General features: G+C 34.9%; 1 protein-coding gene across 4 annotated transcripts in view; it reads left to right on the forward strand.

Moving 5' to 3' along the window:
* The window catches only part of CSMD3 (CUB and Sushi multiple domains 3), a 619,378-nt gene that overhangs the window by 184,818 nt on the left and 418,175 nt on the right, over positions 1–16,385 (forward strand). For all 4 annotated transcript variants that reach the window (XM_051812144.1, XM_051812141.1, XM_051812142.1 and 1 more), the window contains exon 5: positions 3,774–3,981. In XM_051812144.1, coding sequence (XP_051668104.1) covers positions 3,774–3,981 — 208 coding nt within the window. The remainder of the gene's footprint in view (positions 1–3,773; positions 3,982–16,385) is intronic.

Raw genomic sequence — 16,385 nt, forward strand, 5'->3', positions numbered from 1 at the left:
TATGAATTTTAAAAGTAGATTTTTAAAAAAATATCATCGGTATTAGCTATGTATTTGTAGTTGAACAAAAAATGTCAGATTCTATCAAACCTTAACTGACGTGTTGTCTTCTCACCATTCCTGTGAATGTTTTACTTCATATTTGATAACTGGAAATTAAAAGGACAGGGACACACACAATTCTTTCAAAGCATTTATGTGCTTAACTGCTGTTTACATACTACATTTTATTTCAGTGATTTTAGTGTGTATTAGGTCTGAGAACATAAAACACATACACATACAACGTATACTACAACCTTAAAGGATCCTTATACCCAACATACAGATTAATAAGTTTTCATTAACTAGTGTCCCCTGTCCTTTCACATATAGATATTATTTTCCCATTTCATGGACTTCTTCCACCCCTCCAGATGTTCAAAAACAGGCCATGTTTTGGGCTCCATTTTGTCAGGATGGGTGGTCAGGACAAGAGAAGCAGCACTCTCAATCATTGGGCACCAACATCAGCCCAGCCCAGGTCACTTGCACTCTCCTTGCTCCTCACAAAATTCGCTCTCCATCAGTTCTTGTATTCCTACTACTTCACTTCCTGCAACATACAATTTACACCATGAATTATTTTCCCCCCAATATTAATACCCCAAGATTTTTCCCCCCAAGGTTAAATCTTCTTGAGGCACGCACCAGGTCTCCTCATCCTCCTGCATTACCCATCAAGTACACCCAGGTCCTTGGGCAAAGACAGTCCTACAAATGGGTTTACCTGTCCCTTTGGGAAAAAGGGGGTTAGACACTTAAATATCTTCGAGGATTCCTACCTTGGTGGTTTGACAGAGTTAATTCAGAAAGTTATGGAAAGGCAGGGAAAGCGATTCTCAGGGCTCTGTACCAAAATCACTGCAAAGATTATCTTTCCTCTCTTTCTTCCTTGTTTACCTATCCTTATTGGGCTTGTTGCACATTGATGGGGATCAGCCACTTAGTCTTCCTAAATGTTCCCTCGCCAGTTTGTTTTTTGTTTGTAAAATTTCATAGCTGGCATCTAAGCATATATGCTATTTCAACGTGATAGAAATGCAGGTGCTCTTTCTGTGCGGATTTCACAGAAACAATTACTACATTTTCTTTTATTTGTCAGCGTCTTGTGCACTATGCATTAAGTCAGTGGTAGAATTGCTGTTGACAGTGTGACAATTTAGCTGAAGAACAAATCTTTTTTTACAATGTCTTCACAATTTAAAATACCAAATATTTGCATGGGGATTAATATTTGTAAGCCTTGTCCCAGATGGGAGTTTTTACCTATGGGAATCTGATCTGGAACCAATTAAATCACAAGCAAATTATATTCTAAGTGGAGGAAAATAGGACCACAGCACAGTAATTCTGTTATTTATTGGTCTAGTCCTTGCATTACAGAGGCTAAGATGATATCTAGTGTGCGCTTGACTATAGTGTGCTATATAAATGTAGTTAATATTGTATTTGTAGTAGATTTTCTGCATGAATCAGAACAAAATACATGATGATTGTTTGGGCCATTTTACTGTTAGTAGCAAAAATCTCAGATGTGGCAAAAATCTCAGATGTGGCTCAAAATAGCAGATTGACACGGTCATTGACATCGCTTGTGGTTAAGTTAGTGCTGGCACACTAATTTTTTAAGTGGTAGAATATAGCAACATTGTTAGTAAGTAGTTTTTTATATTGCTAGGAACTAAGATAGGTTACTCTGTAACTGAGTTTTGAAAAACAAAAGATGAGTTCTGTAGTACAGTATTTTTCAAAAGAACTTCTATTTTTGAGTCTGAGAAAGCTGTTCCAAAGTGTTTAGTCTTTCATGACACTCCTGATGTTCTGCTTTTAACCTATTACATGAGCTGAAAAGCTATTCACATGCAACTATTTGTCTTTCCAGTTTGCACAAGCTTCAAGAATTTAGCTATGAAATTTTACCTGTAAGAACTTTTTAAAATCAGTACTTGATAAAACATTCCAATCAATATTTAAAAATCAATATACGGTTCCTTCAAAATCTTTGAACAAGTATGTTACCCATTCTTTTAATGGACATTTTACTGCTGTTAACCGGCAATTTAAAATTATTTTTCTGAATGTCCTTAATGCACGAAAACAGTACTGTTATTACTATTATTATTTTTGGGTTTTTTATTCCTTTCACAGTAAAGGACCAGAACCTGTGATGCGATGACGTTTCTCAGTTTTGTTGTATTTAGTGGATTCAAAGTGCACTGGCTAATTAGTAAGATTAAATCTAAGATATGTTTTTACTTTGCTTTTCTATCTGTCCATGGCATAATTTAGCAGAATTTTTTAGAGACAAAACCTAGTATTTTAAACTCCTAAACTGCTGCAATTAAGAGATTTCTTACAGTCAGGAATTTTTTCCTTTCTGTTAGAAGTGAACCATTATATGTGTCAGAATTCTTTAAAGTTTTTTTTTCTGTGATGCTTTACTTCTTAAAGGGTTTTTTCTATCTTTATCATTAATTTTTCATGAGTATTGACTGGGTTTTCAGACTCTAGGGCAAGTTTTATTCATGTTAGCACTCTAATTAAGCAGAAAAAGAACTACTTTTCAAGTATGCTTCAAACATTTGGCTAATAAACTGAATAAGCAATGCAATATTTCCATGTAAGTTATTTGAAAGGTATTTCCATTTTTGAAAGTAGTAGCACTACAGTGTTGAACAATTTTATTAGCTCACAGAAGAAAATTTACCATAAGATCCTCAAAAACAATTTTTGAGTTATTAGGCATACACACAATTAATAAAGAAGATACATAACATCAGTCATTTGAGAATTGTTTTCTCGTAGAATTAGTTCTATTAGAACTGATTTTATAAATTTTATAAATCCAATGTTTGCCTAGTTTATTGAGTATAAGATTGTTTCAAAAAATATGCTGAGTTGAAAGGGACAGTGTCATTGAGTCCAACTCCTGACCCTGCCCAGGACCATTCCCAAAAGTCACATCATGTATGCTAAAAAATAGAGCATTCTTGTGTCAAGAGTCACCCTCACAAAAAAAATAATTGGTTGTGATGATTGGTAAAATAATTTCATGATTATTCACAAACTGTAGGGAATGTATTCCTATGGTCAAAGTTGAAATATTTGATTTATTAAAACTTGTACCCATTAAAATGACTCTGATGTAAACATTTTATTTGCAAAAGTGTCTTGCATCTGACATTAAGAAATCACTCATGAATGACTTTGTTTTGAAAACTGATCAGCTGTTTGAAAACTGGAAAAAGATAATTGGAGAATGCTCACTAAAATAAAATATAACAATATAATTAGCATAAGATGGATAAGATTCTCATGATTCTTTTCTCAGTATAATGTGACTGCTGCACATTACATGTCAGACTGCATATGATAGGGATTAAATGCAACTTGCTTTATGAAAACATTTTTGGTTAAAGAGGAAATAATGAAATTTTTGCAGGCTATTGTAAAGTGAGTGAAACAATACTAATCAAGGTTTATAATCTACTACTAAGTACTAGATTATAAAAATATGTGCTGGCAAAAGTATTATAATTCTTAAATAATTGAAATATGAAGCAATTACTTCTTTAACACCTTAAACTTGCAGCTACATTCCAAGTCAAACATGTTACAAAATCTTAAGCAATTGTTCACCTAAAAGGCAATAAAATTCTATCCTCAGCAAGAAAGTATAAATTTTAAGGAGTGATTTTAATCATATTTATAATTATTTGATTTTTTAACAGCTGAGGATGCTTGTGGAGGAACTATGAGAGGATCCAGTGGAATCATCTCGAGCCCCAACTTTCCTAATGAATATCATAATAATGCAGATTGCACATGGACAATTGTTGCAGAACCTGGTGATACTATCTCACTCATATTTACAGATTTCCAAATGGAAGAAAAATATGATTATTTGGAAGTAGAAGGTTCTGAACCACCTACAATAGGGTAAGTCAAATGTTGCAATTTTAATGTGGTAAAAAAAATATGGTGAAATGTGGAAGTACAACTTTTTGTTACTTTTCCTTTTGTCAATAGGTAGTCTTGCTGATTAAAAAAAAAAAAAAGAAACAAAACAAAAAAAAACACATTAATGATTTTTACCATGGCATAATTGTTGATATTCCAATTTCAGCTGTAAAATTATTTCCAAATGTAGTCCAACCATTTAGCATCAAGATGAAAGGCACTGTAGACTCATTCACCTCATTGTAGATCTAACTGTTCTAACCATTATTGTATTTAAAATGTACATATTTAGAAATAGAATGGAATGGACTGTTGCTCTGGTAAGGATTGGTGAAGCCTACAGAGAATTTCATAATGTCAGAAAGTGAATGGCATGGTGGCCTTTTCAGCACAGAGCTGGGGGGATTTAGAACTGGCCACACCTGTTGGTCACAGATTCTTTCTGGAGGATTTTCTGTGCAGAGAACTGTACACAGCACTAAATAATTTGCCCTGAGTGTGGTTGGAGATACACTTACCTAGAAATTTCCATCCTGAACTGTGGCTGAGTAGTCACAGTACTCTTTGGGTTTGGTTTTACTCCAAATATACTACCTTTAAGGAGTATTTATAACTGTTTGTTTGTTGGTTGGTTTAACAGTAATAATAAAATTTTTGTTATTCTGACTGCTCCAGTTCTTGATCTTAGTGTAGATGCATTATGTAGATAATGTAAAACAAGTCCAACAAATAAAATAGTAGATATCCAGTTTCAAGATCAAATTCACTTAAGTAGAAAAAATAAATCGTACATTCTTTGGTTTTCTGGTGTGGTAGTTTTGTGGTAACACAGAACCACTCTACTCAAGAGACATGTCAATATGACAAATCCTTGTGTTTGTTTTATTGGTTTAGTTATGCTATTGATTCACAAAAAAAGAGGATGTATACAAACCCATAAATAGCAGTTATGATCTCCAGTAAAATCTTAAGCTCTTAACTGGCTCATAAAGCAGTATGGGGGTTCTGCACAACAGACAGGTGTGTGAACAACAGGTGATACAACAGGTGGTTCTCTAGACACATTAAATTCAGTAGAGTCTTGTTTTTTTAATATCGATATTAACCCTACTTCAAACATAGCATAGACCAAATAAACAGAATTATTTTTGATTTTATCACAAGAAAATATCCCAAATTAGATAATTACATTGTTTTGAAAGCAATCAGTCTTGGTTTCTATAACTGATACTTATAAGTAAAATATTTTTTATTACTTTAGGGTGTAGTGGAAGTCTATAGACTAATTCTAAGCTTTAGCAAACAGTGTTTTACAATTTGATTTAATTCATACTGCTACCTACATAGTTAATTACCTCTATTAGAATATTACTTAATTGCCAGTGAGTTTTTCTAGCTCTTAAACTGAAATCTTTTGAACTAGTTGTCAGCTAGAATAATTTTTAAAAAATAATTTGTAATAATTAGTGAGATATTACCAATGACATTAATTCATGGGTGGGCTTCGCGAATGAAGATTTGGGGAGGGCTCTACCCACGTTTGTTACAAGCTCGTTGGTCCCGTCGCTACAGGGCTTTGCAAATGCAGGTAAGGCCTTCGAGCCTGCACAATGGGTTTTTTAGGTGAGACACAGTATTGTGGAACTGACCCACCCTTTAATCCTAAAGGTTCATCTGCCAGTGGCAGCAAGGTCCTCAGGATGTAGGTTTAATTAGAGTATCCTTCTCTTAGATGGATGGCCTTACAGGGCTAAGCGAGCTTCATCTGCCCAGGTTTGGAATTAGAGTTGTCCTTCTCCTAGGATGACTGCCAGAAGGCTAACGAGCTCATCCTGCCCATGGATGCCAATGACATACAGACATTATTAATCACTTGAATAGCTAAATAGGCATTTGATTTTTCTTGAATGTGTTTTATGTATTCAGTCATGAGCTTCATACAATGATTTCATTTCTTGTTTTGCAAAAGGCTTTGGCTATATTCAAATGATATAATAAGATTACTTTATATATGGAAATTCCCATTATCTGTTTACAAAACATAAAAATTTACAAAGCTAATTTAATAATTGCTCATGTAGAGAAGCAGACTGGAAGCATATTCTTTTTTTAGCCTGTCATTTATATTCCCTAAATTAGATTGATATGTTCAATTATGGGAAAGTATCCCCCCCCATATGTTAGGAAAAACAGATTTGGAAAGCTTAATTAACAACAATTTGTTAATTAGATTTAGAACGGTAAACTTTATATCCCCTTAGACTTTCTCTAATCTAAAACCAGGCTCTTTAATTTTGGAAAAAAAAAAGTACATAATTTATAAAAATTACTAAAAACTTATTGGTTGATCTGGATAATAAGTATTATTATAAAATAATTTCTTAGAAACTTTGGTTCTTTACGTGACTATTACACTTATTGATTTAAAAAAACCCTCAAATTTTTTTTCTTCTACCCATCTGCTGTGTAACAAAATATCCCTACTTTTTGATTCAAAGTAAAACAATGAACCAGAATATACATCAAGTAGATTGGTTGGAGTTATCCATGAGACAAGACTTGAAATTCTTTATGAAGTGTTAATTTTCCGTAGTCTTCCAGTCAGTTGTTACAGTATTTCAGATATACCAAGTCTTTTCTGTAAGAAAATCTTGGTAGGCCATTTTCATTTAAGTAGTGGAAAAAAATTCTGTTGATGCCCTTCAGGGTTCTTGTCGTCTTGTTGCTTATTCTGATGTTTGGTAACTTGAGCTGAACTAAGGCATTTTTTGTACTTTGGAAGTGAAACAGAAAGAAAATTATTAGTTTGAGGAAATTATTTTCACCATTTTTTCTCAACAACAACAAAAATTAGGTAAGATCTAGTGAAATGTTCCTTTTTACCTAAGTGAAAAGTTGGGGTTTGAGACATTAGTTAGTGAAAGAAATAGCAATGTCATTATGGGATATCCAGCATATAGAAGTTCAGAGTTAAATCTTCTGAGAATATCTGAACATGTAAGAGTTTCCAATGCCTCTAGGATGCTCTGGTTGGAATGTTTCACATATTTTGCTGTTGGTCACTTTTAGTGGAATATTTACTAATCACTGAGCAGAAAACTAGATTGATTCTCTAGGCTGCTTTGACATAGGTAACCTGGATTCGAGTATGTACTCCAGTCTGAAATATTAAGAGAATTATTAAAACACTAGTTAAATAGTATAGAAGAAGTGTTAGAACCTCCTTCCCAGAACAGTCTCTGAAAGAGGTGCTTAGAGCACTCTCCAGATAAGAGCTGGTGAGGATGGACAGTATATAATATCACACTTTCCTAGACGAAGACATTACCTCTATATCTTCTGTTCCCCATTACCAGCTTAAATTAGCTCTTGCAGGAAAACAAGTTGACAATTTTCCTTCCTATATATTTGGAGAGCTTAGTTATGATAGAAAAAAACCACAAACAAACAAACAAGCCTAAAACAAAACAAAAAACCCAGCAAAGGTGTTAGATTAATTGAATTTGAGACGTTAATACGTTTTGAATTAACTAATGTATTTTTGGTGGATAGGATTTTCTATCACTTTCCAGTAGATAGTGGAAAGTGGTAGAAAATAATGGTTGTCATAAAATCTGTGCTTAGAACCTTTACTCAGAGAACTACGGATGCAGTCTTGTGGCAGTTTGACAATCTCAACCTATGACAAGTCTGAATAAAGATCACATTTTCTTTACAAGGAACACATTATGCAAAATTTTTATTGTTTACATGTGCCTTAATGCAAAGGTGTTTTGAGAGTGTAACAGGGTCTCAAATGTTGTTGGGCAAACGTACTTAACTTGTAGTATGATAAAACAAAAAGTCCAAAGATTTCAGCTCTGTTCTTACTGGGTAAGAGTGGACTTCTAAAAAAATCTTTGTGTAGTGTTCTAATAATTGACCTACCACTGTCAAGTTCATACAAAGTAATAGGGCATCTAAAGTACTCTGCTATCACATGTGAATTTGAAATATGATATGATTACTTTTTTTAAAGCAAAATAACTCACCTCACTTCTTTCTTACTGATACTGTATTCTTGGGTATTTAAAAGTATTTCCTGTTATATTTTCCTAAAATGTAAGGGAAACATAGAATCTTCAATAATAAATTGAAGTATTGTCTAGACTATCTATTTCTGATTTTAGCCAAATTATAATTTTTTCATATATAAATCTGCTGCAGACACACAGCAGGGACTTCCCTGCAGCACATGATGTAGATCATAGTGAAGCAGGCTGTCTCCCTGCAGCCTCTGAAGGTTCATGGTGGAGCAGATATCCACCTGCTGCTTGAGGAAGACCCCATGCTGGAGCAGATGTTGATGCTCAAAGGAGGCTGGGAAGCCCAAAGGCTTCTGGCAGGAACTGTGACCCCGTGCATGACTCACATTGGAGCAGTCTGTTCCTGAAGGACTGTGCCCTGTGGAAGGGACCCATGCTGAACCAGTTTATTACAAACTTCAGTCCATGGGAAAGACTCACTTTGGAGAAGTTGGGGAGGATCATACTGGAGCACGGGAAGAGTGTGAGGAGTCCTCCGCCTGAGGAGAAAAGAGTGGCAGATACAATGTGTGATGAACTGACATCAGTCCCCATTCCCTGTCATGCTCTGCTCTGGATAAAGAAGGTGGAGAAAATCATGAGTAAAACTGGGGAGGTGTATTTAAGATTTTTTTTTTCCTTCTTATTATTCCTACTCTGATTTGACTGATTTAATTTCCCCAAGTCACATCTGTTTTGCCTATGATGGAAACTGGTGAATGATCTCTCCCTGTCCGTATCTCAACCCATGAGCCTTTTATTATGCTTTCTTTCCCCTGTCCAACTGAGAAGGAGAATGATAGAGAAGCTTTGGTGGACTTCTGGTGTCCAACCTGGGTCAACCCACCACAGTGACATACCTGATGAACTTTTCAGTGGATATGATGTGTTTCCATTCATTTTTTTATATTGTGGACTTAATTTGTTTACTGTTCTTTGTAGGACAGCTAAGGAAAATTTATTAAGCAGACTTCATTCATTACAAATTTACAGCAATCATAATTTCCCTGTAGGGGTTTTGTGAAGCTATTTCTCATTTTTAAAAAAACTGCATAATTCATGAAGGTTGGAAGCTCAAATAAAAAACATGAGAAAACATTTAGTTTTAAATGAATAGTATCAATATACTGATTGGTCAGTAGCTTTAAACACACTGTTCGTGAATGTCACAGTAGATTCTCTTTTTCATTTTGTAAGAAGATAATTATATTTTAACTTCAAGTATTGTCATAATGTTGCACTTACTGGCTTTTTTTACCAAATCCAAGCTTACAAACTCTGTTAATAAAGTTTCAAAATATTAGTAGTATGTTTAGAAAGGACTTAGACAAATAACTTACAGTCTTTTATAGAGAAACAGTATGTTTTAAATTAATATTCATATAGAATAAACTTTAAATTATATAAACTAAAGGTAATTTACCTCTAAGTTATATAAATTTCACAGAGGAAAAAATAATTTTGTAAAGTTTTGTTGATGATGTAGTATGGTATTGCAGTAATATGTGAACATTATTTAGAAAAGTCATTTTGGATCAGAAAATGTTTATGTTTGGTGTTCAGTGTCTGATAGTGGCAATAACAGTTGCTTAGGAAAAGAATAGAACACACTGGGATGATGCCCTTCCCCCTTGTGTAGACATAGCTTCTGCAGTCAGTGATTTAGGAACTTCTTGAAACAACGTTTTCCTTAAAATCATGTGTTAAATAGCTGTAAATAAATCTTTCTTTTGTTAATTAGTCATTTTTCAAGGTTCATTATTCAAGACTCTCTGTAGAGTACCAAATGAGTTTAAAAAAAATAAAATCCAAGCAGGTTGTATTAATGGGTACCCTGTTACCCACACAATCACGTATTCCTGAAAATAACCTGAATTGATGAGTCGGTCATATCATTCCACTACAGAGGATATATCATCCCTTTCCTTTCATTCATCCCTGTATATACAAATTTTCTTAATCAACTTAATGAATGCTTCCTTATAAATCCTGGAAACCTGGTCATATGTGTTGTGCAAGGATCTGTTTTTCTCAAGATTTCTCTCTCCCTGAGACTGAATTAGTTGTGGGATCAATATGTCCTAGGTTCCACCTCAGTTGATGGTATGAACAAGAATGTGTTGGGTTCAGCCTCATTATTCGTAGAGCAGTCATTTGATCCTTATTCCAGGATGGCACTATGCATTTTGAAAGCATCCCACATTTTCACATGTTTGTAGCCTTTATACCATGTTGTAAATCCATCACCCTGCAGGTATGCAATACACATGACAGCAGTATGTTACATCAAACATTTTGAGCACTAAGAACAGGCAAAATATATCTTAGAAAAATGGAGAAGGGTCATAGGAAATTTTGTCCAAGTACTACTCAACCTGGTTGTTGCCCATTCACTCTAGAGGAGCCTTAGTGTCATAGCATTCATGGTCTGATCCCTTATCATTGCTTGGGACAAGTGGTTTTAGCGCTATAGAACTCCTGTAATATCTAGAATATGAAATCTCCTGCTCTTGTGTTCCTCATGATGCTGTGTCTAAAATACATGTAGCATCTTACATCTAATTTTCTATGCTTTTGCTGTCATTTGCAATTTAATTATGGAGAAAATCATAGAATCATAGAATAATTAAGGTTAGAAAAGACATCCAAGATCATCAAGTCCGGTCTTTGACCGAACAAAGGTTATTTGGTTATTTGTCATTAATTAACATTTCCTGACTCTTAAGCCCATTTTACTAGTGCTATGAAAGAACAAGATGATAAATAGAACCTTTAAGACATAGTATTGAAGAATATATCAACTAGTGCTGATTAAAAGCAAAGTGAGGATAATCAGCCAGATAACAGTTATTATGGAAAAGGGTATTATTTGGGGTTGGGGTTTTTTTGAGAGGAAAATGCAGTTATCCATGCTAGACATCTACATGGTAATTTTTATTGACAGTTCAGTTACAATAGAAATTAGCCTTCAGGAGGCATTTAAAAATTAAGTATACTGTTGTTGACAATTAAACTACATCAGACACATGCATTAATAAAACAGGTTCTCAATCAGATCTTTTTAACAAAGTGTTTATTTGATTTATGCAACCATCCAGTGTCTGAATAGGCTAGATTTATTTTCAGTCAATGTACTTCATTAAATAATGCTTATATCTAAGGCTACAGGAAGACCTCTGCCTGACATAAATGTGGCTGCACAGGGGTAGACAATCACATCTCAGTAGTGCAAGTACCAATGAAAATAATAATATTTTGAAGAAAAAAACCCAAAACAGACAAGACAAGAAGCAGAGGTGCTCATAAGAAGAGATTAAAATGGAAGGAAAAAAACCCACCTCAGACCCAGCAATTATTTTCTTGAAAAATCACTTCAAATGAGAAAGTGAAAAGTATAATTGTTTCCTTTTTATAAATGAAGACTGGTGAGACGGCTTTAGATATTAAAACTGTTTTCTCACTAATACAAACTTTCAAAATCTGTGTTTAATGCTCAGAGGGAGGACTCAGGAAAGCAATATTTATGAGTAATATGATTCTAATAAGGATGTTAAAAGACCTAGATGATGGACAGATTGTAATCTGATAGGAGTTCAATTAAAATTTAAAGAATAGTAGTAAAACTTATATTGCTTAACACAGGAAATGCCTTCAGAAGAGTGTTGTGATTATAGCCAAATAGGTGGAAAGATTTATTCAATTAATATAGTAAACAAAGTTCAGTCATAAAACCCTGCTGTAATTAGCAGAGTATTTGCTTACTGATAGTGGATAGAATTAATTTTTGCTAGATTTAATTGCAGGGAAAAAATAAAGTGACTGCAGCTGCCAAGTTTTGGAGTGCCTAAGTCCTTCTCCCCTTCTAAAGCAGGGAACAGAAGGTAACAGAGATAATGCTTAACTGTGGAACAGGGTGAGCAGAAAATCAGGAATAGGAAGAATACTAATGCTAAAAATATTTTCTGGTTTGAGCCCTTGATAATCCATCCATTGTGTGTTATCATTTTCATCTTTTTCTGAAGGACTGAGAATAAAAATGAAGTGTTTGCTTTCTTTACACAGAAACCAAGTATTTCTGCCCTTTAGTGTTTGTTTCTGTGGTTTAATTTTTTGCTTGGTAGATCAGCATTTCACCTGTGTCATTTCCATGAGGTCATTTGGAACCATCCAAGAAGCAGAGTGCATTGCACAATGTGTAGGGTCAGGCACAATGGTAATGTCAGGAGGGGAATTTGTTACAGTGATTGTGGAGGTTAATGGAACATTTTTCGTTTTTCTGTTGTGTGATTCCATTTGGAAATCATCATCTGAAAAGGACTTTGAAACTGATTTTACATCTATTACTTTCAAAATTCTTACTGAAACATGAAAAAGATTTGAATCTAAGAGAGGAAAAAATATGAAATCATATGTTTAACAGTAGAAGTGGAGGCTTTTTCTTGGTGTCATTTTGCACTATTTGTTCTATTTCTGAAGAATCATAGAAGCATAGAATCAGCCAGGTTGGAAAGGACCTCTGAGATCATCAAGTCCAACCCTTGATCCAACACCACCATGGTTACTAGACCATGGCACTAAGGCCACATCCAGTCTCATCTTAAAAACCTCCAGTGATGGAGAATCCACCACTTCCTTGGGCAGCCCATTCCAATGCCTGATTACCCTCTCTGTAAAGAATTTCTTCATGATATCTAACCTAAACCTCCCCTGGCAGAGCTTAAGACCATGCCCTCTTGTCTTACTGATAGCTGCCTGGGAGAAGAGACCAACCTCCACCTGGCTACAATCTCCTTTCAGGGAGTTGTAGAGAGTGATGAGGTCTCCCCTGAACCTTGTCTTCTCCAGACTAAACAAGAAATAGAAGGTCCTTCCATAGTATCCTGTTCTTGTGGGGTTTTCTGCATTAATTTCTCAGGTTGTAGTTCAAAGTGTAGTGCACAAACATGTCTCAAACTTTTCAAGCAGAATATACACATACGAGACATGTAGCTACTTTGTGGCGTTTACACTAAACAGACTCAGTGCTTAGTAAAGGGAAATTCTGACTTTAGGAAATTGCCACATCCATGGAAATGCCAATCAACCAAAGGTGTAAATACAAAATTTAATCCTGGTACTCAAATTGTTATCTGTGCATCCATATAACTAGGTTGTAAGGAAACACAAGACAGAGTGATAAAACCTTATAAGCCAGATCGGCATTGAAGGTTGCTCAGTGCTTTATCCAGACTGGTGTTGTAAATCTCCAAAGATGGAGACTGAACAACCTGTGTGGGCAATCTTCTTCAATGCCTGACTGTCCTCAGGGGGGAAAAAGCTTTTCCTTTTTTTTCTTTATTTAGAAATCATTGTTTTCAGTCGTAATAAGCACACAAGACTTCATTATCTCCAAACATCTGTTTGAGGTTCAGAAATCTCCTGTGGATAGGCAGTGGTATGACCTTTCCTCTGAGCAGGTTGACTGATCTTGCCAATCCTAGCTCATGAGTTGTAGACACATGGGATCATTTTGGAGTCCTTCCTTCCTGAGGCTGATGTTGTCCCACTCATAGGGATATGTACATGACCAGAGACATGTATATCTTCCTCCAGACTTCTAAAAGCTAAAGCTTATCTGGCACATGTGATTTATTACTATATAATAGAGTCAAGCCTCGATGAGACAACTATCAATTAAATTACTGTGTACTTACATCAGGCAGGGAGTCAGATGCAGTCAGAGAATCACCTTGGCTCATTTTGCTGAAAATGAATACATGGCCACTGTGATGTTGCTTCCCACTTTTATTTCCAGCTCATCCCCTACCTTGTGTTGTCTCAGACGTTTACCCAGTCACAAAGAACTGCACCAGGAAGTGATACAGATAAAACCCAAGGTTTTTTTCATCTTGTGTTAGTCAGCAGGTAGCCCAAGAGTTGAAGAGAACAGTGAGGCACATCGGGAGTGAAAAGTGTTTCTTGAAGGAGTAGGAACACTTTATTGTCAAAATAAAGCCTGAACTGTTTTCTTCTCAGGTATTTGTAGATTGAATGACAGTATCTATGCAAGGATTTACTTTTTTTTTTTTTTTTTTACATTATGCGCAGACACTTCACAGAGTTAGTTGATTTCCTTTATGGTTTTTTTTTTACTGTATCCTTAGTTTCATGTATTCCTGTGGTGGTGTAAAATATTTCATTTTGTTTAATGTACACAGTGTCAGGAAGACAGTACTTCATTGTTGCTGTTGCAGAAGATAGTGTATCCTGGTGGTTAAATGCACTTGTTCTGAGGAACCACTTCTGAAGCTGCTCCTAATTTCTTACCTTTCCTATGTTCATGAGTACTGCAAAAGTGAACATTTGAAAGCCTTATCTGAAGTTGGATATTTTCATTATTCTGATGGAACTTTTTAATATGTATGAAGGTATACTCACCTGGAGTCAAACAGATATCCACCAGCAGTTATCAAATGAGCAGTTATACATTGGATGGGCTTTTTACATACATTCTTCTCAACAGAGATAGGATTATATTATATTACTTCACAAAGTCTTATCAACGTTATTATTATCATCAAAGTCTTATCAAATTGTTCAGAAACAAATTGAAAAATAGTTCTCATGACCCTTTATATGCAAGAAGAGTACTCAGGTTTTTCCACCATCCCTCTTGAACAAAGGTTTACTGAATGCTGTTTTTGTGCTTCTGTGGCTCACTTTAACCCTCTTTGGATGGAGCAGCCCAGAGTGCTTCCAATGTGGGTTATTTGTAACTCTATTTTGTAGAAACCCAGTAAATAAAAGTCTAAACCTTGTGGATTTTACTAATGAATACTTAAAAAACATGATCAGTAATAAAAATGAACAAAACCAAAAAATCTGGAGTCTCTTCACAGCAGTTTCTGGGGAAAAAAAAAATAGAGATAGGAAGATGGGTTGAGGATTTTAATGGAGCACTTTCACTGTGCTTACTCCAGCAGAATAGTGCACTTGTTTTCATGTGGTCATTCGCTATAGTCTCAGGATGGCAATTGTTAGAGTAGTGAGGGAGATTGATTGCTCTTATCTTGACTGAAACACCAGTGACTGAACTTGCAAGTAAGGCTGAAACAGCCACATTTTATCCTGCATGAGTCGTATGGTGGGGGAAAGTGTATTAGGACAACATAAATCTCAAAACAAGACAGGGAAAAGAAAAAACTACAACCAACTCAAAAAACCAAAGAACAACTAAACCTCAAAACATATAGTGTTTCATTTGCCATTCCAGAGTAATTAAAACTCCACGCTTTCTTGTCATATGGTCTGAGTCCCTGCCATGTTTACTTTATTCAGCAAAGTAAGTGGCGTGTTGTGGGAGAACAGTAATCTCTGAAGAGATAATCCCAAATCACTCTTGTTTCTAGATTCTGAATTTAAAACTTTCGTATGTTTTGTACGTCGGGTGAACTGTATGCATTCATATTTCCGACTTTTATGTCTCAGGCACAAGAACCAAAAGTACAATATTTTGAATACATGAATGAAATCCTTTGCATTCATGAATAAATCCTGACAGGATAAAGCATTGCTTATATTGGCCCGACAGACTAATTAGAACTTCAGATGCTGATGCTTCTTTTTGTGATCGTCCATCTGTTTTTCTTGTGGAAATCAGTTTAGGTGATTTAGAGTGCAAATTCCCTTGTAAAATGAACCAGTGACTAAAACAAACCATTATGCATCTTTTGAAACTGCTAATGCAATTCTGTTATATTAAGGATCAACACAATGTCAAACCAGTGTCAGAGCAATTTTTTATAATTGCATGCCATCCAATATGCAGGTGCCCAGTCACAACCCACAGGTTCCTGGTCATGACATAACGGTCAGTACAAAAAGAAAATAAGCCATTCATGTATACTTACTGTATGTTTATTTCTTTTGCATACAGTAGGTCATGAAAGTGACAAAACCCCACAAAATTAAGCAATCTAGAACTTCAATATGAGCCTTAAACAAATGAATTATTCTCACCCCACCCCAGAAGTTAAAAAAGGTTACTCAAGTCATTGTGTTAATTGCAAAAATATTTTTATCCCATAAACTTTTAAACTGTTTCTAAGGTTAACAGTTTTATGTGTTTCCAATTGAAATACAAGGCCTTTTCATTATTTTGAAGCCCTGAGAGTAAAGTAATCTAAGTATATTTGAATAAAAATCAATATTTAAAATTTAAATGCAATTTTCCTCTGATCTAATTAATGAGCCATGTTAATATTTTGGTACCCTATTTTAAGATAGGTATAAGAAACATGATAAACAGTACAGAAAAGGAGAAAAAGTATGGAAAAAGAT

Source organism: Manacus candei, unplaced genomic scaffold, assembly GCF_025592945.1.
Source record: "Manacus candei isolate 608988 ecotype Guabito, Panama unplaced genomic scaffold, ASM2559294v1 h1tg000085l, whole genome shotgun sequence".
Taxonomy (NCBI): Eukaryota; Metazoa; Chordata; class Aves; order Passeriformes; family Pipridae; genus Manacus; species Manacus candei.